This window comes from Oreochromis niloticus, linkage group LG8 (genome assembly GCF_001858045.2).
Source record: "Oreochromis niloticus isolate F11D_XX linkage group LG8, O_niloticus_UMD_NMBU, whole genome shotgun sequence".
Classification (NCBI taxonomy): domain Eukaryota; kingdom Metazoa; phylum Chordata; class Actinopteri; order Cichliformes; family Cichlidae; genus Oreochromis; species Oreochromis niloticus.
Genome location: NC_031973.2, coordinates 13,800,476 through 13,827,442, shown reverse-complemented (window position 1 = coordinate 13,827,442; position 26,967 = coordinate 13,800,476). Strand labels below are relative to the sequence as shown.

The 26,967-nt window shown below is 38.9% G+C and overlaps 4 protein-coding genes and 2 non-coding genes across 9 annotated transcripts in view; all 6 read right to left on the bottom strand.

The window, feature by feature from the left end:
- Positions 1–6,797, bottom strand: LOC100706267 (ras-related protein Rab-5C). 2 transcript variants are annotated; one of them, XM_005471303.4, is made up of 6 exons: positions 6,664–6,797; positions 5,511–5,810; positions 4,546–4,697; positions 1,817–1,939; positions 1,619–1,712; positions 1–1,445 (listed from the first exon to the last, which is right to left on the bottom strand). In XM_005471303.4, the coding sequence occupies exons 2-6, from the start codon at positions 5,680–5,682 to the stop codon at positions 1,318–1,320; spliced, it is 669 nt and encodes a 222-aa protein (XP_005471360.1). In that variant the 5' UTR covers positions 5,683–5,810; positions 6,664–6,797; the 3' UTR covers positions 1–1,317. The 2 variants fall into 2 exon arrangements, with proteins under 2 accessions (XP_005471360.1, XP_003441886.1); XM_003441838.5 differs by having other exon boundaries at positions 6,636–6,795.
- Positions 6,798–7,722: 925 nt separating this feature from the next.
- LOC112847676 (short neurotoxin 3-like) lies at positions 7,723–8,552 on the bottom strand. The gene is made up of 4 exons (XM_025909736.1): positions 8,477–8,552; positions 8,309–8,391; positions 8,037–8,147; positions 7,723–7,927 (listed from the first exon to the last, which is right to left on the bottom strand). Exons 2-4 carry the CDS (start codon positions 8,355–8,357, stop codon positions 7,821–7,823), a joined length of 267 nt encoding a protein of 88 aa, XP_025765521.1. The 5' UTR covers positions 8,358–8,391; positions 8,477–8,552; the 3' UTR covers positions 7,723–7,820.
- LOC109203120 (short neurotoxin 3) lies at positions 7,773–15,255 on the bottom strand. Of its 2 annotated transcripts, XM_019362161.2 has the most exons (5): positions 12,205–12,336; positions 12,035–12,117; positions 11,763–11,873; positions 11,555–11,657; positions 7,773–7,824 (listed from the first exon to the last, which is right to left on the bottom strand). In XM_019362161.2, the coding sequence occupies exons 2-5, from the start codon at positions 12,081–12,083 to the stop codon at positions 7,821–7,823; spliced, it is 267 nt and encodes an 88-aa protein (XP_019217706.1). In that variant the 5' UTR covers positions 12,084–12,117; positions 12,205–12,336; the 3' UTR covers positions 7,773–7,820. The 2 variants fall into 2 exon arrangements, with proteins under 2 accessions (XP_019217706.1, XP_025765520.1); XM_025909735.1 differs by lacking the exons at positions 7,773–7,824; positions 12,035–12,117; positions 12,205–12,336 and adding an exon at positions 15,187–15,255 and having other exon boundaries at positions 11,479–11,657.
- trnaq-uug (transfer RNA glutamine (anticodon UUG)) lies at positions 9,252–9,323 on the bottom strand. Its single transcript has one exon. It is a non-coding gene; the product is annotated as a tRNA-Gln (tRNA).
- On the bottom strand, positions 12,984–13,055 carry trnaq-uug (transfer RNA glutamine (anticodon UUG)). Its single transcript has one exon. It is a non-coding gene; the product is annotated as a tRNA-Gln (tRNA).
- A 2,205-nt stretch (positions 15,256–17,460) lies between the features above and the next one.
- Positions 17,461–26,967, bottom strand: part of kcnh4b (potassium voltage-gated channel, subfamily H (eag-related), member 4b) — a 44,126-nt gene continuing 34,619 nt past the window's right edge. For both annotated transcript variants that reach the window (XM_005471304.2, XM_025909734.1), the window contains 5 exons: positions 24,571–24,609; positions 22,830–23,212; positions 22,091–22,185; positions 20,426–20,502; positions 17,461–19,538 (listed from right to left, as the gene is read on the bottom strand). In XM_005471304.2, coding sequence (XP_005471361.1) covers positions 18,501–19,538; positions 20,426–20,502; positions 22,091–22,185; positions 22,830–23,212; positions 24,571–24,609 — 1,632 coding nt within the window. In that variant the 3' untranslated portion in view covers positions 17,461–18,500. The remainder of the gene's footprint in view (positions 19,539–20,425; positions 20,503–22,090; positions 22,186–22,829; positions 23,213–24,570; positions 24,610–26,967) is intronic.

The window sequence follows — 26,967 nt, the reverse complement described above, 5'->3', positions numbered from 1 at the left end:
TGAATCTTGTATGTTATTTATTTCATTTCAGATTTACAAGTTATTTCACATTTCTTTAAAAAAAGGCTAGCAACTCTCCGGTGTTACAGTTAGCAATAAAACAATGCAAGAAAACAACTGCATTTATGGTACAGCCTCTTCAGAAGTGTAGCCCCTCCAATCACGACCACCCTCAGCAAGCAAAGTCTTGAGCTTTTCTTATAACAGTCTTACCCAACTCCCTATTAAGAATAACCAAAGCCACCTCTACACCTGGCATTACAATGTGATCTGCAACTAGATAATTTAATGATGGGAAAGTATAAGGAATGCAGGTGTAATTTTATGCACTGTGATCGGTATGTAATCAGACAATCCAGGCCACATTTAGAGGTGCTTGGCTTGCACTCTGATTAGATCTGTTAGTGTAAATGCAGTCAGTGCAGCCTAACAACATTAAGTTAAAAAAAAATCATCTACCCAACAAGTTCTGCCTCTTCCTGCTCGCATCATTAAACTGAAATGTTAAGCAGAACCTTCAAAGTCTTCTATCTCCTCTTTCCAGAAATGGATAATATTAATTTCTGGACACAGAGATGGGCAACTTGCAAAGATAAAAGATCCATCTTTTTTTTTTTAACTTGTGAACTAACCAACCAACCCGACTAACCTGCATATAGAGACAACGTCAGGACACGGTCAGATGATTTTATACAAGGGCTAACTGCTAACTCCAAATGTCACCTGTCACTATCAAGACAACTTACACATGCTAATGTCAGGTGAAAATGGGACCTTATGCTGCATTAAGAAAAAAAGATTAAATCGCTCTACCATTTGTAATTTAAGGATTAATATTTTTGGGTCGTTTTCTTTTTAAATCCACTGAATATAGGCAAATGACAGGAGTAGAAAACGTGTGTGCATATATAAATATACATATTCTACACACACACAGACACACACAGACACACACACACACACACACACACACAGATATACATTCACTCCAACAATTCCAACAACCTCAGCATCATGCTTCAAATTCATTTATAACAGCGTTCGATCATCAGAGAGATGCTAAAGATCAACAGGGAGGCGGACAGACACAGAAGGAAAAGACAGAGAAGTAGTGAGGGATCTTGGGAATTCCCTCTAGCTTATGATTTGCTTTACAAAAGTTCCTTTAATCAAACGGGATGCAGATAATCTCATCTGTAATCTCACTGTGGAAGTGGCGAGTGGTTCTGCCCTCTCCTGCCTCTCTGGCTTTTTGCTACATGCTGTCCTTAAAATGATGTTCAGGGCTCGTTCACCAAGTTCGTTTTTTCTTGCTTCCTAGTTGCCGCCGCAGCACCGGCTGCTGCTGCTGCCCTGAGGGTTAGTTTGTTCTAGATCTACTCCTGTCCTTGTCCGCCCACCTTGTCCAGCTGTACCCTGGGGCTCGCTCTTCGGTAGCTTCTTTGCTACGGGGACAGGGGAACAGATATTTCAAAATAAAGTTACGAAACACCAAAACAGCACCAAAAGGTGACAATAAACCAATACACTTTTTTTAAAAAAAATCTATCACGTATGTTAGGTTAATTGGTGATTCCAAATTGGTCAACTGGAATATGTGACTAAATGCATTACTTACCTATAGCCATGAAAATTTCATTGACATTCATAGCAGTCTTGGCTGAGGTCTCCATAAAAAGCAGACTGTTGTCATCGGCATAGGCTTGTGCCTCCTGAGAACATGATTTAGACATAAAAGTTAATCAACAAATTCAAATGAAGCCTCTAAACATCAGATTTTTTGCTTATATTAAGTCCTCTATATGCATCTTTATACCTGAAACTCGACAGCTCTCTTGTTTGCGATGTCCGCTTTGTTGCCAGCCAGAGCGATCACTATGTTGGGACTGGCCTGCCTCTGAAGCTCCTTCACCCAATTTTTCGCACGATCAAAAGTGTCCTGAAAAACCAACAAACTTAATTTGCATTTCCCCAAAGTATTTAGCACTACAGCTATCTTTAATGTTGGTCAAACATGTTTTCTTTTTTTAAACTTCATACTAGCATAGCTGATGTGACCTCAAAAAGCCCACAAGCCCATGAACACACACGAACACACACACGCGTATGTTTAAAATTAACTTACACTGAGTCAAAGCACACCCTCTGTCATGTACGTTAAAATAATCTTAAATATTAGGTAAATACAACTGCAGGTGAGAAACAACACACAACATGTTACACAGAGTTTTTATTTATTTAACAAAAATTTAACTAAAATGCAGAAGCAGTGTGTAAAAAAATTAAGCACACCTCATTTTCTGTATGATGCTATCAGTCTTTCACATCACTGTGGAGGAATTCTGGCCCACTCTTCATTGCTTTGTTTATGCAATGCTTTTTAAGCTCCTACCACAGCATTCAATGAGGTTGAGGTCTGGACTTTGACTGGGCCATCGAGGCATCTGAGTTCTTTTCTTTTTCTAGACATCATTATTATAGATCTGCTGTTGTGCTTGGAATCATTGTCCTGTTCCATGACCCAATTTTAGCTATTTTTTAACTGTCAGACAGATGGCCTCACATATGACTCTAGAATAATTTGGTATACAGATGAGATCATAGTTGAATAAAGAACCGCAAGGTGTCCAGCTCCTGTGGCTGCCAAAAGCCCAAATCACCACCCCTCCTCCCCTGTGCTCTCACTTGGTATGAGATGTTTCTGCTGATATGCTGTTTTGTTTTCACAAAAGTGGTGCTGTGCATTATGGACAAGCATCTCCACTTTGGTTTTATCTATTCAAAGGACGTTGTTCCGCATATCTTGTGGTTTGTTCAGTGCATTGTGAATTTGCTGGAAGATTAGAAACTGTGTTTAATGTTTTCCACATGTGAGTATTAATTTTACTGAGAATAATAAATTTCATTTGTTTGCATGACATTATGACCCTTTAAAATCATTGCTGATGTCTTTCCTCCTTGGCATTGTAAACACACACCCGAATGCTCCAGACCAGAAAATTGAAAAGCATCTGCTTTTACAGACGTGCTCACAATTACTAATGATCAACTAAAGTGCTGCTATTTACACTCTTAATTCCTATGGAAACAGTGAGGATGTACTTAGTTTTTCACACATTGCTTTTTAATTTTGGCTTGGTTTTAGTCAAATGAATGTATCATGTTTTGCTCTTTATCTGAGGTTATATCTAAATCAGTTTAGAACCTGCTGAGGACCAGATGATTTTTTTAAATTTGTAAAACCTTAGACTTGAAAGACAGTGTTGCTTTCTTTTTCATATGACTGCATAATTACAGGTTAATTGCAAAAAAACAAACAAAAATAAGTGAGAATCTTGAATCCTTCAGTAAAAGCCAAAACACACTTTAACAATTGTAACTGTTTTTTCAGTGATTGTTTCAAAATGATCACTGATTATCAGCATATTTTGCATTCTTCCACTTTTGGGAGCAACAAAACAATCAAACAAATGAAATAAACAAAGCAGTATCTGCAACCATCATACAGTATGTCACGAAAGTGAGTACACCCCTCACATTTTTGCAATTATTACCTAAACCACTGGCAACAAAAATGAGTAAACCCCTAAGTGAAAATGTCCAAACTGTGCCCAAAGTGTCAATATATTGTGTGGCCACCATTATTTTCCAACACTGCCTTAACTCTATTGAGCGTGGAGTTCACTAGAGCTTCACAGGTTGCCACGGGAATCCTCTTCCACTCCTTCATAATGAGATCATGGAGCAGAGACTTTGCGGTCCTCCACTTTCCATTAGAGGATGCCCCACAGATGCTCAATAGGGTTTAAATCTGGAGACATCCATTTGATGCAGTGTGAGGCGTATGGTCTAAGCACTGACAGGCCTCAATGCCTTCAACTTCTTCAGCAATTCTGGCAGCACTCATACATCTATTTTCAAAAGACCTCTGTGTATGACGTTGAGCACGTGCACTCAACTTCTTTAATCGACCATGACGAGGTTTGTTATGAGTGGAACCTGTCCTGTTAAACTGATGTATGGTCTTGGGCACCGTGCTGCAGCTCAGTTTCAGGGTGTTGGCAATATTCTTATAGCCTAGGCCATCTTTATGTAGAGTAACAATTCTTTTTTCAGATGCCCAGACAGTTCTTTACCATGAGGTGCCTAATAAACTTTCAGTGACCAGTATGAGAGAGTGTGAGAGCAATAACACCAAATTCAACACACCTGTTTCCCATTTACACCTGAGACCTTGTGAAACTAATGAGTCACATGACACCAGGGAGGGAAAATGGCTAATTGGGCACAATTTGGACATTTTCACTTAGGGGTGTACTCACTTTTGTTGCCAGCGGTTTAGGCAATAATGGCTGTGTGTTGAGTCATTTAGAGGGGACAGCAAGTTTTCACTGTTGTATAAGCTGTACACTGACTACATTGTATCAAAGTGTCATATCTTCAGTGTTGTCCCATGAAAAGATATAACAAAATATTTACAAAAATTGGAGGGGTGTACTCAGTTTTCTGAGATACTGTAACTGTTACCCTGTGCGTGAAACCTACTGTGTTGGTAATGTCATAGACCACGATGGCTGCTTGAGCCCCTCTGTAGTACATTGGAGCCAGACTGTGGTAGCGCTCCTGACCTGCTGTGTCCCAGATCTCAAACTTCACAGTGGTGTCATCAAGACAGACTGTCTGAGTGAGGAAAGCGGCTGCAGAGAGAATGAAAACGAAAACAATAAATAAATGAAACACTCGATCTTCCTAGAAGACTATCCTGTTCACATCTGATCTGAAGATAAGTTAGGAGGCATTGCATCACTTCAGATTAGCTTAGGCACAAATTCATATAATTCTAAATGCCACATCTATAGATGTATGACCTCTGTGTAGGATAACACGCCACATCACAAGACTCGTATCATCTCAAACTGGTTTCTTCAACGATCAGTTCACTGGACTTAAATGGTCATCACAGTCACAAATCTGAATTCAACAGGGCACCTTCTGGATGTGGCTGAACAGGGGTTTGCATCATACATATGCAGCTGACAAATATGCATCACCTGTGTGATACTATCATGTCAATATGGACCAAAATCTCAGAGTAATGTTTTCGGCACTAGTAGAATCTATGTCATGAAGAACTAAGACAGTTCTGAAGGTAAAAGGAGGCCCAACTTGGTACTAGCAAGATGTGCCTAACATACTGACCAGTGAATGCATGTACTTTATGTGAACAGCTTTTATTTTGATGAAACATTTGCCAAATTTCAGCAATGTTATTTAAGGAAAGCTCTTCTACAAATGCTTGTTTTTAAATGACATTTAACATTTGGGAATACTTGAGAGGAATATGAAAGGCACATTTACCCCTGTGAGTTATCAAACCTGATACAGCACTAAGATTCCTAAATTTCAAACAATATTCACTTAACATGCAAACAGCAATATAATCTACCTAGAGAAACACCTACAGCGTCCAAACAAAATCAGTTTCCTTCATTTAGAAACGTGTTTCTCACCTCCAATGGTGCTCTCCTGGAATTCGTGGAACTGCCCTTTGACAAAGCGCAGCACTAAGCTCGACTTCCCCACCGCTGACTCCCCCAGCAGGACCAGCTTGAACTGGCAGATTTTATTTGCTGCTGCAGCACCATTAGGCCTGTTCGGTCCTCCACCACCACGTCCAGCCATTGACAGAGACTGTTAGGGAACAAACTAAATACTCGGAGTCTGGGAAGGGTTGGAAGTCCACGCGCCGATTGTGAGCGAGGTCAGAAATCACACTCCGGGTGGCAAAAACAGCGGTGATCCAGGCAAGCCTGAAACATTTTTTTTTAAAAACAAATTGAACCTTATTTGTGTGCAAATTTTAGGAATACATATCTATAAGTGACTGACTTTTACGTTAGCTTGTAGATAACACTTGTTTTCTCATACCTCTGCTCGACTAACGTTTGTTTATCCCCGATTATAGCGTAGAAACAACGCAGTATTCATCATATAAGTTATTATTAATTATGTTATAAAGCCTGTCAGCTCTTCTATCAGACAATACCGAACTGACACAAAAGAGTCACATCAGTCGCTGTCATGATAAGTTCATAACCATAGATCTACATGCAGGCTGCTTCACTTTTTTAACTGCTAAAAGTACAGCTGAGCAGGTCTCCGCCACAGTTATCTGAAATTATTTGTTAGCAACAGCAAATGTTGTTTGGTTAAAAAACAAACAAAAAAAAAACACTTAAATGATAAAATGGAAAAGGACACCACATACAGCCTTGAACTCTCAAACACTGATATCGATATCGGCCTGAAAGACCAAGTCTGGGCATGTTAGTAACAGCTGACGAGTTAAGCTAAAACAACCTAGAAATAGCTCCATTCTGTTTTTAATGCTGTCTCACAAGCTGAAATGCTTCTGTAGTCAACAGGACACTAACAAATACTTTAAGTGTGCGTATTTGTAGTTACAAGTCCATAAGCACCGGGTGAACCCGCTGGTCGTTTAACTTTGACCGTCTAAACGGACAAAAACACCATCAGTCAGACAGTTAGCTCCGAAGCTAAAGCTCGTCTGTATTAACGACGATCAAATCAGTTCATAATGCTAATCGGCTAACAGGAAGTTTTGGGTTTCTTACCGACAACGAAAAACAAGATTCGCTGTACCGTGTGTAGAGTGACTTAAAACGATGTTATTTCTCGTTAACAGCGTTTTCTCCCCTTCCACTAAAAGACTTCCAGCTTCTGTGGAATATATGCTTCCGCCTTCAGTAACAAAAACACTTCCTGGATTCGCTTGTCATGTGAAGTGATGTCACAGCCAATCAAATACGGGGATTGCAGAACGTCAGCAGGAGCTAGCTCAGTCCTGTACTATTTTAAAATGATCAATGACAGAAACACTTGCAATGACTTTTAGAGGAAGATTATTTCGCAATGCTTGGGTAATTTGCAACAAAGGTTTAAATTCAAAAACTCATAATCCGAAAAAGACTTGATCCAACTTTCCATGTCATAATTGACTTTTTTTAAAAATAAAATTAGAAATAAAATTAGATTTTATGCGATTTAAAAGACACATTTGTGTAGCCAAGGAATTCGTTAATTCTATTTATATTTTCAGAGATATTTACACAATTAACCAATTTTTCTTCTTTCCTAATAACTGGTTGTGCCACCCTTGGCAGCACAAATTGCAATCAAGCTTTTGCAATAACTGGCAATGATTCTTTCACAACTCCGTAGAGAAATTTTGTCCAACTCTGCTTTGCAGAATTGTTTTAATTCAGCCACACTGGCGGTTTCTTGAGCATGAATGGCCTTTAAAGTCATGCCAAATCATTTCAGTCGGATTCATGTCCAGACTTTGACTCAGTCACTCCAAAACCTTTCTCACATTTTGAGAAAAACAAAAACATTTTTCCTGTGACACTTTAGTAACAAAGATCATCTCTATGCAGAAAGAACACATGGTTAAATGCCACATGGTGGTGCAATTGGAAAGCAAATAACATTTGGAGGGATCTGGAACACACTCAAAGATACAACCGTATTTTGTTTTGCAGAAAATTTAAGTTATTGTCTGATTTTGCTTTCTTTTCTCGCCTGAATTATAGTTGTATTACAATAAAGTGAAGTAATCTATTCTAAGGAACACCAGACTAACAAAGGATTTGCAGTTATTGAAAGTCATCAGAAAAATGAAAAAATGGCCATAACAGAGTGTAAATGTATAATTAGTTGATTTTATTGTGAAAATTCTATAACACAATATATGAGATTGGATTATTTATTCACTGGAAAATATTATGTATGATAGCTATTTATCTGTTGCACAGATCAGTTGAGCAGCAAGTGGCAGATGATACACCGGGCTGATTCATTATCCTGCAGTCATTTGACTTCATGCAACCTTTGAAATATCTGGGAGCTGTGGAAACAAGGAAAACAAGGTGGTATGAAATCATCTGTTGTAACTGATTTAATTTTGTTCTTTTCTTTTTTTCTGCACACTAAACCAAATGAGGGTTTTGACTTACTAGATCCTGCATAAATGATGGCACTGGTGCAGACATTGTTAAAGCCAAGGCAGGTCTCCACAGAGTTTGGGCAGTGCCGCAGACCTCCACAGTAACACTTCAGAGCTTCACCTGGAAAAAGAAACAAATCAGGTTTAATCACTGTAGCAAAGCATTTTCACAGCCAATAATTTAAATACAGTAAATAGAACAGTAGCAGAGTCTCCCAAATGTGCCTCATTGACAGATATGGAAAATGATGCATGTATAAAACAGACTGCAGCTTAACTCACTCTGGCTGATGACCAGCAAAACCAAAACAGCAACAATCACAGTCTTCATGTCTTCACGATGCCTCGCCTCGCTGCACCAATCTCTGTATGAAAAAAGGGAATAAATGTGAGAAGATCAAACTCTTTAAGCTCCTCCATAATCCACATATCGAAGGACAAACATCCCACCTGATGAATGATCCTTCTGGAGAGTGATTCCTCAAATGTGTGTCAGCTGGGTTTCCATCCTCCTTTTTTATTTGTTGTTGTTGTGCAATTGATGCAAATCCAGTGTATCATTAACTCAAAACTTCATGTGGGTTTTTGCACAAACACAGAGAAAAATATCAAGATCAGACTGTGATGCTGCAAAAACACACTGTGACACCACTTGACTCATCAAGAGAATGTGCAAATATATTTGCACACCAATTGTTCTGTTTGTATAAGCAACGTATGCAGCGCAAAGTAACAACATGATGTGAGGACACGTATAAAGCTCAATCAGCCAATTTGGACCAACACTACAAATGAATAAATAAATAGGTGAGCAAATTGTAACAGGCTATAAAGAACATGATAAAGCCTCTTCAAATACAAAGAATTGTTTAGTTTGAAGATTTGTTATTGATCTGGGAAATACCAGAGTGCAGTCATAAGGGACATTTTCAGATCAGTGTGTCCCTGAAGATTTCCAGTAAGCAATCAATTAGAGAAGCTGTTTTACAACATAAACAAACAGATGAAAAACGTCTGAAAAACAAATCTTTCAATCTTTGAATACTAATAAAATAACAAAAAAGTGTTTTAGCTACATAAACCAAAAGGGTCTCAGCATACGTAAAGAGGTGTGCAAAATTCTCAAGTCACATCTCTTTGTTTATGTTTTGTCAGGAAAATGTGAAATAGATGCAAACATACATGGAAATCCAGTATGCATTTACAAAGACATTAATTTGACATGAGGTTCCACTGAGATTTGAACTCAGATCACTGGATTCAAAGTCCAGAGTGCTAACCATTACACCATGGAACCACTTCTCAAAGGATGGTGTCACTGAAAAACCAGAGCTTCTATTTACTGAGTATTGGCATAATATAAAATTAAAAATAGAAGAAATGTCAAGTCACCCCTCATTATTTTATGTTTTCTTGGAAAATTGGAATAAGGTGGAGCGATTTATTGAAACATCTTAAAAGATAAATTAAAATGTAGCATTTCAGGGAAAAACAGAGTTTGTACAATTCTAACAAGCTTGAAAATCAATATTTGGTATGATCACCTTTATTCTTTAACACATTCTGAACTCTTTTAGGCAAGCGTTCTTGTAATTTCTTTAAATAGTCTAGCTCTCCAGGCTTCTTGAAGGACATTCAAAGTTCTTCTTTGGATGTTGGCTGCCCTTTGTTCTTTTCTCTGTTAAAATGATCCCAAACTGCTTCAAAAATATTGAGCTGCAGACTCTGGGGAGCCCAATCAATGACTGACAGTGTTACACTGCTTGTTTGTTTTTTAATTGATCCTTTTACTGCATTAGGAGTGTATTTGGGATCACTGTCATGCTGAAAATTGTCAATCCGATGTTTTCCAGATAGTACTGCATGATAGAGTCACATCTGACAATACCATTTCCAACACCACTGGCTGAATTGCAGCCACAAACCATGACAGAGTCTCAACTGAGTTTCAAAGGTTTAAAGATTGCTGTAGACACTCTCACTGCCACACCTCTCCCCTGACCTCCTCTGGACATAGTGATGATGATTTGAACCAAAAATTTCTAAATTGGATTCATCTGGATCTTTTGATTTTCAGTCCAGTTCTTATGTAACATGGCACACCTCAACCTGTTCTTCCTGTTTGCCTTGGTTAAGAAAGGCTTTTTGACAGCCAACCATCCACTGGGACCAATTCTGACAAGGTCTCAGCAAACAGTAGATGGATCAACTGAAGGGCCAGATGTATGTGTCAGGTCTGCTGGATTCTTTCCTGCTTCTTAATGTCCTTCAGATACTGTTCACCTGCTGTAGATATTTTTTAGGCCTGCCACTTGTTCTTTCTTCTCCATTTGTCCAATTTCCCTCTATTTTAAGGACACACTGGACACCGTGCTGAGATATGTCCCGTTTTCAGCTAATAGCTCTTTGGGATATGCTTTGTTGATGGCAAAATTCTAGTTAGTTTGCATTAACTTTGACATTTTTCATGGATTCTACTAAATAAATGGGAAGAAATTCTATGTTTGTGTGACCGGCTGCTGGTAACAACATGCATAAAGATACAATTTAAAATGGATTCTTTGGTAAGTTGTCTGTTAGGTATACTGCCTTTTTATGATTCATAGGTCAGTGTTAAGGACAAGCTTACTTCTGGTCTTGTCTGTTCTTTGCTATTTCTATCCCACTTAACTCATAATGTAATTTCTGTCAAGTAATGAAACCAATTTAAAAAATCCTCTAGTGTTGGCTAATTAAATACAGACCTGTGTCTTTACTTTTACCATATTTCTTACACATAAGACTAATTCAGGAATATAACATACTGTGCATGAGGTATAGTATTGGGGTCAGTACATCATACCAACTCATTTTGTTGCACTGTAAATATCAGATCCCATCTTTTACATCAGTGTTTTTTTTCTGTATGCATTTATTAAAAATATATATACAAACATCTGTAAACAGTCTCTTTGTGTCGTTTATTTCTGTTTTGATCATTTTCTTTGTTTAGTCATTTCAGCCTTTCAGAGGGCTGCAGATTATTTAATTTTCTAACACCCATGTAATAACGCTCTGATGCACTTTCCCAATAAATGAATAACAAAAGGATATTAATAATAATCTAAATATAGCTTCCCGTTTCTGGCTAAAGCACAACCTTTTGACTGACTGACAAGTTTAATTCACATTTTAATGTCCTCAGTATTTCATTTTTTTTTGTTAGGTTCCCATAACAGCTTTTTGTATGTAAAATCAGAAATTATTACTTTAACAAACCACTGACAAACCATATTTCTTGATGAGCACCTCTGTAAATTGGCCAAAATAAACCTAGTTAGTGTTCAGTAAATAACTAACAGTTCAAAAACATTAATGTAATGAAGTGATGTTGTCATTTAAGAAAACAACCCCAATTAATTCTCTAGAGAATAGAAAATTATTAAAATAAGAACTGATATAAAAGCCAAAGATGAAATAAACTGCTCTTTATTATGAGAACACCAGAATGCACACTACATGACAGTAAACGTGTTTACAGGCATTTATCTGTTGCACAGATCAGTTGAGCAGCAAGTGGCAGATGATACACCGGGCTGATTCATTATCCTGCAGTCATTTGACTTCATGCAACCTTTGAAATATCTGGGAGCTGTGGAAACAAGGAAAACAAGGTGGTATGAAATCATCTGTTGTAACTGATTTAATTTTGTTCTTTTTTTTCTGCACACTAAACCAAATGAGGGTTTTGACTTACTAGATCCTGCATAAATGATGGCACTGGTGCAGACATTGTTAAAGCCAAGGCAGGTCTCCACAGAGTTTGGGCAGTGCCGCAGACCTCCACAGTAACACTTCAGAGCTTCACCTGGAAAAAGAAACAAATCAGGTTTAATCACTGTAGCAAAGCATTTTCACAGCCAATAATTTAAATACAGTAAATAGAACAGTAGCAGAGTCTCCCAAATGTGCCTCATTGACAGATATGGAAAATGATGCATGTATAAAACAGGCTGCAGCTTAACTCACTCTGGCTGATGACCAGCAAAACCAAAACAGCAACAATCACAGTCTTCATGTCTTCACGATGCCTCGCCTCACTGCACCAATCTCTGTATGAAAAAAGGGAATAAATGTGAGAAGATCAAACTCTTTAAGCTCCTCCATAATCCACATATCGAAGGACAAACACATCCCACCTGATGAATGATCCTTCTGGAGAGTGATTCCTCAAATGTGTGTCAGCTGGGTTTCCATCCTCCTTTTTTATTTGTTGTTGTTGTGCAATTGATGCAAATCTAGTGTATCATTAACTCAAAACTTCATGTGGGTTTTTGCACAAACACAGAGAAAAATATCAAGATCAGACTGTGATGCTGCAAAAACACACTGTGACACCACTTGACTCATCAAGAGAATGTGCAAATATATTTGCACACCAATTGTTCTGTTTGTATAAGCAACGTATGCAGCGCAAAGTAACAACATGATGTGAGGACACGTATAAAGCTCAATCAGCCAATTTGGACCAACACTACAAATGAATAAATAAATAAATAGGTGAGCAAATTGTAACAGGCTATAAAGAACATGATAAAGCCTCTTCAAATACAAAGAATTGTTTAGTTTGAAGATTTGTTATTGATCTTGGAAATACCAGAGTGCAATCATAAGGGACATTTTCAGATCAGTGTGTCCCTGAAGATTTCCAGTAAGCAATCAATTAGAGAAGCTGTTTTACAACATAAACAAACAGATGAAAAACGTCTGAAAAACAAATCTTTCAATCTTTGAATACTAATAAAATAACAAAAAACTGTTTTAGCTACATAAACCAAAAGGGTCTCAGCATACGTAAAGAGGTGTGCAAAATTCTCAAGTCACATCTCTTTGTTTATGTTTTGTCAGGAAAATGTGAAATAGATGCAAACATACATGGAAATCCAGTATGCATTTACAAAGACATTAATTTGACATGAGGTTCCACTGAGATTTGAACTCAGATCACTGGATTCAAAGTCCAGAGTGCTAACTATTACACCATGGAACCACTTCTCAAAGGATGGTGTCACTGAAAAACCAGAGCTTCTATTTACTGAGTATTGGCATAATATAAAATTAAAAATAGAAGAAATGTCAAATCACCCCTCATTATTTTATGTTTTCTTGGAAAATTGGAATAAGGTGCAGCGATTTATTGAAACATCTTAAAAGATAAATTAAAATGTAGCATTTCAGGGAAAAACAGAGTTTGTACAATTCTAACAAGCTTGAAAATCAATATTTGGTATGATCACCTTTATTCTTTAACACATTCTGAACTCTTTTAGGCAAGCGTTCTTGTAATTTCTTTAAATAGTCTAGCTCTCCGGGCTTCTTGAAGGACATTCAAAGTTCTTCTTTGGATGTTGGCTGCCCTTTGTTCTTTTCTCTGTTAAAATGATCCAAAACTGCTTCAAAAATATTGAGCTGCAGACTCTGGGGAGCCCAATCAATGACTGACAGTGTTACACTGCTTGTTTGTTTTTTAATTGATCCTTTTACTGCATTGGCAGTGTATTTGGGATCACTGTCATGCTGAAAATTGTCAATCAGATGTTTTCCAGATAGTACTGCATGATAGAGTCACATCTGACAATACCGTTTCCAACACCACTGGCTGAATTGCAGCCACAAACCATGACAGAGTCTCAACTGAGTTTCAAAGGTTTAAAGATTGCTGTAGACACTCTCACTGCCACACCTCTCCCCTGACCTCCTCTGGACATAGTGATGATGATTTGAACCAAAAATTTCTAATTTGAATTCATCTGGATCTTTTGATTTTCAGTCCAGTTCTTATGTAACGTGGCACACCTCAACCTGTTCCTCCTGTTTGCCTTGGTTAAGAAAGGCTTTTTGACAGCCAACCATCCACTGGGACCAATTCTGACAAGGTCTCAGCAAACAGTAGATGGATCAACTGAAGGGCCAGATGTATGTGTCAGGTCTGCTGGATTCTTTCCTGCTTCTTAATGTCCTTCAGATACTGTTCACCTGCTGTAGATATTTTTTAGGCCTGCCACTTGTTCTTTCTTCTCCATTTGTCCAATTTCCCTCTATTTTAAGGACACACTGGACACCGTGCTGAGATGTCCCGTTATCAGCTGATAGCTCTTTGGGATATGCTTTGTTGATGGCAAAATTCTAGTTAGTTTGCATTAACTTTGACATTTTTCATGGATTCTACTAAATAAATGGGAACAATATATATGTTTGTGTGACAGGCTGCTGGTAACAACATGCAATTTTAATTCACATTTTAATGTCCTCAGTGTTTCAATTTTTTGGTTAGGTTTCTATAACAGCTTTTTGTATGTAAAATCAGAAATTATTACTTTAACAAACCACTGACAAACCATATTTCTTGATGAGCACTTCTGTAAATTGGCCATAACTAACCTAGTTTGTGTTCAATAAATAACTAATAGTTCAAAAACATTAATGTAATGAAGTGATGTTGTCATTTAAGAAAATCCCCCACAATTAATTCTCTAGAGAATAGAAAATTATTAAAATAAGAACTGATATAAAAGCCAAAGATGAAATAAACTGCTCTTTATTATGAGAACACCAGAATGCACACTACATGACAGTAAACGTGTTTACAGGCATTAGTATCTGTTGCACAGATCAGTTGAGCAGCAATGGATAGATAATACATCAGGCCGAGTCACTGTCCTGCAGACATCTGACTTCATGCAACTTTTGGAATATCTGGGAGCTGTGGAAACAAGGAAAACATGGTGGTATGAAATCATCTATTGTAACTTTTTAAACTTTTTTTCTGTATTTTTTCTGCACAGTAAACCAAATGAGGGTTTTGCATGAAGGAAGACAGTGCTGCAGACATTGTTAAAGCCATGGCAGAACTGCACAGAGCTTGGGCAGTGCCACAGACCTCCACAGTAACACTTCAGGGCTTCACCTAAAAAAAAAAGAAACCAACTGGGTTTGATAGTAGAGCATTCACAAAGCTGCAATCTTATCTCTAAAATCTAAAACCCCCCCCCCCCCCCCCAAACCCCAAAACAATATCTAATTCAAAGTGAACAGTTGCAGAGCTTCTCAAGGCTCACTTGTTTCATGGGCAGATGTCTGATATAGAAAATAGCTTTTAAACAGGCTGCAGCTTAACTCACTCTGGCTGACGACCAGCAAAACCAAAACAGCAACAATCACAGTCTTCATGTCTTAACGATGCCTCGCCTCACTGCACCAATCTCTGTATGAAAAAAGGGAATAAATGTGAGAAGATCAAACTCTTTAAGCTCCTCCATAATCCACATATCGAAGGACAAACACATCCCACCTGATGAATGATCCTTCTGGAGAGTGATTCCTCAAATGTGTGTCAGCTGGGTTTCCATCCTCCTTTTTTATTTGTTGTTGTTGTTGTGCAATTGATGCAAATCCAGTGTATCATTAACTCAAAACTTCATCTTTGCACAAACACAGAGAGAAATATCAAGATCAGACTGTGATGCTACAGAAAAGAAACAAATCAGGTTTAATCACTGTAGCAAAGCATTTTCACAGCCAATAATTTAAATACAGTAAATAGAACAGTAGCGGAGTCTCCCAAATATGCCTCATTGACAGATATGGAAAATAATGCATATATATAACAGGCTGCAGCTTAACTCACTCTGGCTGACAACCAGCAAAACCAAAACAGCAACAATCACAGTCTTCATGTCTTAACGATGCCTCGCCTCACTGCACCAATCTCTGTATGAAAAAAGGGAATAAATGTGAGAAGATCAAACTCTTTAAGCTCCTCCATAATCCACACAATGAAAGACAAACACATCTCACCTGATGAATGATCCTTCTGGAGAGTGATTCCTGAAATGTGTGTCAGCTGGGTTTCCATCCTCCTTTTTTATTTGTTGTTGTTGTGCAATTGATGCAAATCCAGTGTATCATTAACTCAAAACTTCATGTGGGTTTTTGCACAAACACAGAGAGAAATATCAAGATCAGACTGTTATGCTGCAAAAACACACTGTGACACCACTTGACTCATCAAGAGAATGTGCAAATATATTTGCACACCAATTGTTCTGTTTGTATAAGCAACATATGCAGCGCAAAGTAACAACATGATGTGAGGACACGTATAAAGCACAATCAACCAATTCTTCTGACCTGTTGTGTAATATTTGCATTGCTTTTGCATGCTCAGTGTAATATTACCTTGAACACCTGGAACACCCACATGGTGGGTCCTAGGAAAACACACACTGACACAACTTACAGGGAATGCACAATATCCTGTTGAAGGAATTGCATTATATTCTGATGTTTTCCAACAGATTTTCCAGTTAAACAACCTTTGCTTCTGTTAGAAAGTGTAAATAATGAGTTAATAATGAACCAAATTTACATAAAAATGTAGATATGAAGAGTTACTCTTCCAATCAGCAAAGAAGATCATTTTTTCGCTTATTTTCTTGTCTGGGAAGTTTCATCAACAGCTTCTTTTGAAAAACACAATTATTGTACATTCACTTATATAATCAGATTGAGTGGCGAGTAAGGACGGGGATAAATCAGCGCTCACCAAAAACCCGTTGCATTCAAAGGCCCTAATGAGACGCAGAGCAGCTGCAAATCCTCTTCTTTTAAGAAAGCACGGTGCTGACTTTGTGTTCTTCTGTGGTCATCTGAAATTTTATTCAACTTGTAGACACATTCATGTTTCTAAAAAAACAAGTTTTTTCCTCTTTAATCCTTTCTTCAAAGTTATCAAAAATGAAGCCGTTTATTTCAAAGCTGAATTGCTGCAGCCTTCTCGTTTCTCATTTTGTTAAACTCGAGGTTGCAAATTTAACTTAATTATTAAGAAATAATCAGACCAGACAATCATCAAATTTCCAGAGTAATAATAAAGTAAACTAAACAAATACAGTGATGTCTATTAATTGTGAGTTTTGGTCTTTTTCAGGCATCAGTACTAATCATCTAAAAACTAAACAGGGAACGTTTGATGAAAACCGCAAAAACACGACCTGTCTTGGCATATAAAAGTCTTTATACTGATATATGTATGCAATACCATGAGATTTGAAAACCACAAATAACCTGTCAAATAACAGCAAAGCATCGTAATCCAAATCCAAGAAAATTCAGAGCTTTGCCTCAGTAAAAAATAATCCAGTTTCTGTCTTTTTCTTTTTTCTCAAGCTTTGACACAAATAACCGGTAACTGCATTTTCTCCTTAAATAATTCCAAAGCAATTTTCCTTCCAAAAGCCAAGCTTATGCCGGTCTCCTGACTGCTGATGGCTTATTGCAACTAAGCAGTCATATATAGCACACAGTATGCTGGTTATTCTGACATGTTTTCTGTCTCTGAAATATCATTTGCATAAACAGTGGTAAGTGTGACACAACAGCAAAGGACACAGTTGCACATTTTCTGCATATTTATTTTGTCAGCCAGAGAGAAATCATTCAAAAGTTCCTGAATACTCTGAATATTTTATAAGTGTCATAAGTTCATCTTTTTGTCCCTCGGAGGCATTTTTATTTCGTAAATTAAGACTAGTTTAAATATTTTATGGGACCCACTTTATTTTTTTTCTTTGAAGCTAAATCTTTTTATTTATGTTTAAATTATGAGCAGCTATGGTGTGTTTATTGTAAATGCTTGAGGAAGATTTTCTTTTGCATTGTTTTGCTCTATTTAACGCTTTAGTGAGGAAAAATAGGAAATTTTGACGTTTTAAGACTGCTTTAAAAGGAGATACTAACATAATTATAACTGAAATCATAAGAAAGTACTGTGTACTGGTTGGTGGAGTTTAAATATTAGATACTTATTGTCCAAATATTCACAAAACAACCCAGAAGGCTGAACTGAGAAAGACATTCAATTAAAAACAATAAACAATCTACGCCGTGTGATGCACATACTCTACTTTCTACATGCAAAGTGAGGCATGTTTCATTTTTGTTCCTCTGTATTCTTAAAACAGCAAATCATCCTGACCTGTCTGCACGTAAATACAGCGCCTGTGTACACAATCAACTGGTTGTCATGTAGAATGCTTACACATTAATTTGGAAACCTTTTCCGTAGGAAAAAGAATAAATTACTTTACCATGCAAGGAGGTAACAGGTATTATCAACTGCAAGTTGCTCTGAAGATGTTGGAAAAAATATACAATATATATACTGGAACCCACTGTCGTGAGCTTTCTTCTTTTTTAGACACACTTCAGTAAAGCCAAAATGAAGCACAAAATACATGCTTTTGCATAGAAATAGTGTAAATTGCGTGGTGTTTGAGTAATAAGGGCGCATGGGAAGTAAAAGGTGGGGAAACAGAGCACACATCGACAGTCTCTGCCAGAGTCTCAGAAAACACTGTTGCATGAAGAAGTTGCATGTTAGAAATTTCATGTTGGGTTCTGGTTTGTTCCAGTCTGCTGCTGAGATGTGGAAATATTAATCCGTGAGGTCCAGGCACCACGACTGCTCTGTGCTCTGAGTCTGAACGCCGATGCTGGACCTTCGTGAAGATGCACTTCCACTGTCCCTGCTTTCCAAAGAGCCTGTGTTCCCCAGTAGGCATTCCAGACTGGTGTGCTCCACCGCAGATGGGTCACCTAGTGGGAGATGGGGCTCGATAACATCAGATTGTAATGATCCTGAATCCACAGAACTCCCAAAAGGCTGGCATGGTAATGTGGGTGGAGAGGAAGAGACAGGGTGGAGAGAGGAGTTTGAATCCTTAATTTGGAAGATTGAGGTATCCTGGATCAGAGGGTGAGACGGCGGGGTGGACATCAGGACACACATGGCCTCATTTGAGGCTTTTAAAGGATTAAGGTTGGCGTAAGAACTGGGCGATGTGTCCAGCAGGCTGTGTGTGGACATTCCTGTAGGGACACTGGACAAAAGGCGAGAGTATTCATCATTATCACTGGGAGGCTGCAGGCACAAAGTGGGCTGGGACTGACTGATGGTAGTTGAGCTAGCACCGAGGGGTCTGTTGTCTTCATGTCCAGCATGAGGTGGAAGGCCTGGACTTCCTCCATGGAAGCCTGGGCTGATGCTAAGAAGTGATGGGCTGGTCCACAGATGTGCAGTCATGCTCTCAGAGCTATGACACGGGACAGATTTAGGAAAAGATTTTGGAGAGAGTGTCGGACAGGGGTTAGCAGGCGGACTACAGGACTGAGGCCGCTGATGGCTCTCTGTTGGGGTTTCAGCAGTTCCACTGCAGCTCCAGTGGCCAGCAGCTGGGGCACTTTGGTGGGAATAGTGGCTCCCGGGAACGTTATGGAGGTGGAAGGTTGAACCATGACTAAAAGGCATGCCGCTGTTGGAGGCTCTGGGAGAGTTGGACGCCATTTGGACACCACACGGATGGGAGGGGAAAGAGGCATTGTAGTGATGAAAAGATACGTGAGCCTGGAGGATGTGCATCATGTGGTGCAGGCTCTTGGTGAGCTCAGAGACTTCCTGGTTTAACGTGCCCATCTGTGTAGAGAGCACTTACAGTTTACATATGACATTTAAAGACTTGCAACATATTCAATGTAGGTAAATTTTCAAGGGAAACATTAAGGTAACAAATGATAAGGTTCTATCGCTGCTTAATTAATGAATTAATCAGCTTCTCTCTTTAAAGTTTACTCTCAGGCTGATGTCAAGCTATAACTTTCTGATGACCTTCCAAGGACTATAAAAAAGGTGAAATCTTCTCTTGAAGAGATGTCTTCTAAAGCACTTGTGAAATCAAGGAAGAAGAGCAGGTAAGTGACCCTAGCAGAGAATAAAGCAGACAGAAAGCTAAGGATGTACAAAATGGAGATGGGGGCCAGAAGGGCCACAAGTAGAGAGAGGTTGTCAACTATTTTTTAAATTGCTGAGTCAGCACTACCAGCCATCCTCTGCATTGCAGAAGTGCCCTGCTGATTAATTAATATTGACTTCAGACAGCACCCATCTGGATACTCCTGCTGCACCTGCTTTCGCTCTATTTACATTCAGATTAAGAGAGCAGGGGGAGACTGAGGTATAGGCCGGTATCAAGTCCGCTTCATCTCACTTCATATTTTTCCTTTACATACACCAAGCAGACCGATAGTAGATGAGATGCTACAAATTTATCTGTGTGACAAAAAAAGTAAAGCTTGTGATTCTATAATTTTTGCTTTTTACATACAACATAAAATAAGATGGATTTTGTTTCTTAATTATTCCTGTGTTTCATATTAAGTCACTACCAAAGACAGAATGTATGATAATAAGAAGGAGAGCACTGAGCAAACTGCTCTGGATCTGGATCTGTGAGAATTCACACTCAGGGCTACATTATCCTCGGTGCTATCAATTTTAATTTGGGCTAAGGGGCTGTAGCTCACCTGAAGGTTGAGTTGACTGATGCTCTGCCTGACCTCCTCCGTCTCCAGGAGCAGAGCAGGATTATTTTGTGTGGTGTCTGAGGAAACGAGGAGAAGAAAAATAGGAGGAGTTTTAGCTCCCAGGAGGATTGATCAATTTTAATATAAAGCAAAATTATGTTGCATGACCCCAGTATGTGCTGATGGAAGTTACACATGCATATGTAATGTTTAAATTTCTCTATAAATAGAACATCATCCAAATTTCACTTAAAATCCCCAAAATAGAAATATATTTTTTTACGATGGACAAAAATAAGTGATCCTTCGCTTTGAGTGGCTGGTGTGACCCTCTGAGTCCCAGGAGTCATTGCAATTCAATGCTTTTGGTAACTTTTGATGGAGGAAATTTAATCTTCTCTTTCATCCACAAAACATAGTTTTAAATAGCTTTGTGGTGCAGACAGACAGTCCCGTTCTCTTTATTTGCAGTCCTGCATGCACACCGTTGTTGTTCACTGTTCTCTTGATGCTGGGCTCATAAACATGAACATCATTATTAGAAGGGATTTCAGCTACTTAGATGTTACCCATGGTTTCTTTGTGAGCATTCTCTATCTGTACACACGACAAAGATCTCGACTCGACTGACCAGTCGCTCCTCGTTTTTCCCATGTCGAGACTGAAACACTGGGGAGGACACAGCTCTAAATCTCTTTTTAAACAATACTAAAGAGGAGCCGAGTCATGATTGTCAGCCTACTGACTGAAAGAACCTCACTCTAATTTCACGTGCAAATTTCCAATTATTCTTAGAGGTTCACACACTTTCCCATCAACAGGTATCTAACGCTTCCTTCTTCTTCCTAAAAAAAAGAGACCAAGTGATTTTTTTTCATTTAATTTAGTCCTTCTTTTCTTCTTTTATGACTTGCAAGAAAAAGGATGATATTTTAGGTTATAGTTTTACACTAATACAGAAAATTCACAAACTGTACATGCATTAAAATTCTGGTAACTGTCTGAGGTGAGTGGGATGTGTTAGTTGTAACAGCAGTTTTGTGAGGTGTATAGAGAGTTTAATGTGCTGTTCTGCTGGAGTGCATAATGCAACACATATTTGGAAAACCTTTTTATATTATGCAATCTAATACAGCTGCACATTGCATAGTGTTATATAGTGCTTAACTTTATCCTGGTTTTGCAGTCTTTGTAGAAAGTGCTTTGGCTTTCTATTTAACCTTGGTCTAGTATGATAGTGTCCACATGCAAGCAGATGATGATAGGCAGACAGGAGTAACTGTCTGCAATCAAAACAGAAACTGGAGATCGCCAGAGAGGAGCTAAAGAGATGCAAGTTGCAAGACTATGCTACCAAAGCACTCCCTTTAATAAGCAAATTAGCTGAATCTCTACTGAACTGAAACTGATAGTAATCCTAGGAGGAAAGCAACCATGCGTGGAGATTGAGGTCAGATGGCCAGAGCCCTGCTTTGACCTCAGTTGTCCTTTAACATGTTCTCTGACTCTGTGGACACCTGGCTGTCATTTCATTCTGCTGTGCTCTCATATTCCCCCTAAAGCAGGCAGACCTGCCTCGTGTTATCCACTATTTGAACTCCTGAGTTTACCTCCAGCCATCTGGCACCCAGGTGACCCTAGCAGCTCGTGGGTGGTTTGACTTACCTTGGGTGCTGCTGCTCTCTGAGCTGGCATTAGGCCCGCTGTGCTCCACGTTGAAATGGAACGTACTCCCGTTGTCTTCGATGCCATCTACAACCCTGGCGAGAGGGGAGAAGAGGAGGGAGAACGGAGTTAATGTAACAGTAGAGCTTTTTCAATTATCACTGGAGCCAAGAGACGACCGAGCGATGTGCCATGAGAGCTGCTGCTGGCAGACACCCATGTGGGTTTGAACATGAAGACAGCAGCACAAGTCTGGAGGGGCGGACACCTGAGCTCTGTGAACCAGCACTTACCCATACCTAGAACTTACTGGGTGACTTAGGGATGCATTATGAATACAGATAGCTGGATCAGGAGTATAAGGTGTGATGGTTATGAAATGCGGTAACATCTGTTGAAATATGCAATGCAAATACACTCCATCTGCAGCTTTCTGCTCAGTCCATTACTGCAAAGCCTCATTCAGATGCTCTTGGAGATACTATGACTGTATTAAAATCAAGATGACTATATAAACATTCAAGAAATCAGTGTGAAATTGTTTTGAAGTAGAAGAAAAAAATTATGCTCCTCATGTATCATCAAAACACACATAGAACAGTCATAAAGTACTTTAGTTAGTATTATAGTTACCGAGTACATATTATTATTAAACTGCATTGAATTGTATGACATTAATATAGCCTTCGTGTTTTTACTTATTTTCTGCTTGAGGACTGAAATTAAATATGACTAATACCTGGGACTAAGATCCGGTGGCCCAAAACAAGTGACAGTTGGAATGAGCAGCTTTGTAGGCTTTTGCTCAGCTCCTGACTCTCCCTCAGCTGCGGTTGAGGCCGTGCTCGGGGCTAAGACAGGAGTCGTGTGCTCTTTTTTCGAAGGTGGCTGAGGGGAGCTCTGTCCGAGGAAGCCGCGGCTAAGGTTTGGCGAACGGCAGCGTCGCAGGGCGTTGAACTGCCGCAACTCGTCCCCCAGCAGGTTCCCCAGGGAGGTGCGGCGAACGGGGCTGGTGAAGTTGGGCAGCAGGAGGTTGCGGCGGGAGCGGGTGGCTGGAGACAGGTGGAAGGAGTCGTCAGGGTCATCAGTCTTGGTTTCCACAATAGAAGGAAGCCTGGATTCCTGCACAAAAAGTACAGTATGGAGAGTTAGCAACTGAACTGTACACTCTCAAAATAGTGAGATAAAAACAGTAAAGTGATGGTAGTTAGCTCTGCTTGTTAGCAAGATCAGTAAGAAGACCTATTTGCTTTTGGATGGTGTATCTGGATTTGCATTATAATTTTAACTGAAATGGGACTTTGTCTTGATTTAGTTAAATGGTTAACTCTTTGAGTCACATCTGGATCTGGATACATGAATTTTTTCGAAGGCTTCTTAACTAATGAAAGATTATAGGAGCTTATTTTTGCAACTGGAAAAAAAAAATCTGCTACTTGTGAGTCAAAATTTCAGTTTATTTTCTCAAATTTTTGAGTCAATAATTTGACCTTATAGGTAGGTTTAGGGGTTAGGGTAAGGGTCAGGGTCTGGGCTACAGATGGTGTTAGAAAATAACTAAAAATTGACAAAAATCTTGAAATTTCAAATTACCAGATTTTGAGATAATAATTAGAAATTTTAACTTGCGAATGGGGAAAAAAAAAACTTTTTCAGTCCCATAAGAATTTTCTTTCTCAGTGAGAGGAAAAAAAGCTTCTACTGTATGTAATATAGATAAAAATGTGCATATCTTGGAAAATTCATCTTAAATTAAAGCAAGAATAAATTCAGATCCAGACTTAAGACTCAGCTCTTATATTTATCTATTTATGCATAACAAACACCAAAGAAGACTTTTTGTTTTATCTTTTTTAATGAAAAAATAAAAAAGAACTAAAACATATCTTAAAAACTGTTCTGTTCAAACTATCTGTCAACTTTAAAACATCTAATATGGTTTAAAGTTGCCGATGAGGACAATTATGTATTTACAGCTGATAGTATGTCCATCATTAATTTAATAAGGTTAGAAATGTGCCGTAGTCGACACACTTCTGCCAACAGAACTGTATTACACAGCCGTTTAAAACAGACAAAGTGAGCACTGTAAATAGTATTTTAATGATACAGCAATAAAGCAGACTGATAAGTTCAGTACACAGTAAGCAAAATAGCTCATAAGAGTTCCCATTAAAGGAGCTATTGACCCAGTTAGTGAGCCAGCTTGAGAGACTGAGCTGCTTTCATGTAGGGGAAGTCCTTACACAAGTCCCCCTACAGTACTCACTAGCATTACAGTAAGTTCCAGAAAAAAAGGGTGGATGAAATCTCAAAAATACACAGCACAGGTAATGACAACAGCTGTTCCAAGGCCCTGCCAGCTGTAGATTAAAATTCAATACCAATTGTTGTATATTTATTATAACTTACAGGTATGGTAAGGAAATCTGAAAATGTGAAACCTGACTAGAAGGATACTGAATTTGCACTGAACTCACGTGTGGAAGCCTCGGTGACTTTGAAAATCTTCGGAGGCCCTGCGTTGACAAAAAAGAAAGACACAAGAAAGAAAGAAAGGCATAATACATTAATTTATTCATTCAGCCTACTGTGTATCAAACCTTGAACATTTTAGATTAACTGTTGCAGTGAAATCCCAAAAAATGAATACATTTCACTGATTACTTTTCTGTAGCAAAAGTGTCTACATTCAAATTTGTTAGTCTCTCTTTCATCCACTGGTGCCACTAATTAAATGAACTTGGCCAGCGATGCAGCCATTGCCACATGAGCTGAATTACACGCTCAATCTTCTTTCTACGCTCGATTGCGCCGGGATTCCAGGGGAAGTTTGTCTTTCCCTGGTGTGTGTGTGTGTGTGTGTGTGTGTGTGTGTGTGTGTGTGTGTGTCTATGGCTAGAAATTTTTAGCAACTTAGCAATCACCAGCTGGGTGGCAAATAAAGCTGTGGTAGCGTGAGTCCTTCCCTTGTGTGTGGAAAAATGTGCTTCTGACAACATGGCTAATGTGACAGCACAAGCCACAGCCTGCCACTCTAGCAACATCATGCCAGCGATGCACTTTGATGAGGGAAACCAGTGAGGATGTGAATTAAATTTAATCTTTCGGTGATGCACAATACTGAGGTTAAAAAAAGAAAAAAAGTGGTGCTATGTGGGAGGCGAAGTGAAAACGTGCATGAATCTGTTGAAAACAGGGGCAAACACTCCTCATAAGGAAACTAACCCTGGAGCAACATGGGATGATTAACCAGCCAGTGAGAAACATTGGTTCCAACTTACATTGAACATCCAAGTCAATTAAAGGAGCACTAATGCAACAAGTGTCCCACATAGCAAAGTAGGTTTGCAGGGACAGGGGATTCTGGGAATTTCAGTCACAAGTATGCTATCTTTCACAAAAAGGGATGGAATCAAATTATTCCTGACTGACTTATAAAATTACACACCGTATCTGTTTGTCAAGTAAGTAGAGACGGTTTTGCATAGTAGAGAGCTTTTCTTTTTACTTCTAGAGTCTAGAAAATCTAAAACTGAATCTACTGGGTCCAACAAGTTGAAACAGAGTTATCCAGAAAACCCAAATAGAGCTGTCTATGAGCTCTCACAGTGGAAGATTGCACTTCCAGAGACATTAATGTGGTCTGTGGACGGGTCATCTGAGATAGTAGTTGTCTCTGTGCTCTGCACTCTCCAGGTTGGTATTGTCATGCTAAAAACTCAAAGTTTGTGCCTAATAACTAATATCATTTTTGTATACTGTCATCACTGCTTAGCAGCGGGTACCTTTGTCAACTTTGTTAAACTGTTTTTGTCAATGTGAGGCTCCAAAGGGAGCCACATCCCCATAACTCAGACCGACCGGCTTGTTCTTCACACGCCATGACTACAGACTACTTAACCCTCCCTGTGGCGGCACGGTCATTATAGCCCAACAAATTTTGACACTCTGCTGGATCCCCGGTGGTGGAGTGACCTTCCCACTCTGCCCAGGACAGCGCAGTCATCCCTGATCTTTCAAAGCTCACCTCCCTTAAGAAATAAGCATCACTCCTGGGTCTTAGACCCCAATTACAACAAACCATTCAACCTGACCTTAAACCCGACAACTCTGACAAAGCATTACTTTTACTGTTAATGTTTTGAAAGTAAGTCTGCCATTTGGTATTGCGTCAGTAGACTGTGCAGCATTTTTAAAGCCTTTTTTGCTATGAAGTGAAGCAAGATCCAGGCTGGACAAATAACTGATGAGCTTTAAGTAACTAAAGTAACTACGCAGTGTAATCCTCCATAAAGCCAGTGAGAGATGCAAGTTCACCACAAGTGCTTTGGAATGATTTATGTAATAGCAAACTTATAATTATACCAGTATAGAGTGTTCTTTGCATAATTGGCTGATTATTACAATTTCAGTGTATCTGACTTGCAGTTGATGTTTTTAGTTTCTCCAGCTGAGACACTCAGCTTGGTTTGCTGAGTAAAAAACTGTTACATTTTCTCCCCAAAACTGCTAAAAATAATTTCACAGACAGCACAGCAACAGAAGCTGAAATTAAATTATAGAATTGACAGGAAAAAAAAGGCTTTTTCCATCTGGCATTCTGCTTTTTCTCCATTTACAGAAGATAAAGTAGTCCCTTGTGGATACCACATATTGTAATAAGGATTCCTACAATCTGTTTCTTTGGCACTGTTTCACTGCAACTGACTGATTACTGTGCAGTCAGTATATAATACTGAAGTTACTCTCAGGAGTTAAAGGACTTCCCTTCCTAGAGGAATTCCCATCTTAAAAAGACCCACTGTGAGGATGCCGATGATACCAGTACAGCTGTGTGTGTGTGTGTGTGTGTGTGTGTGTGTGTGTGTGTGTGT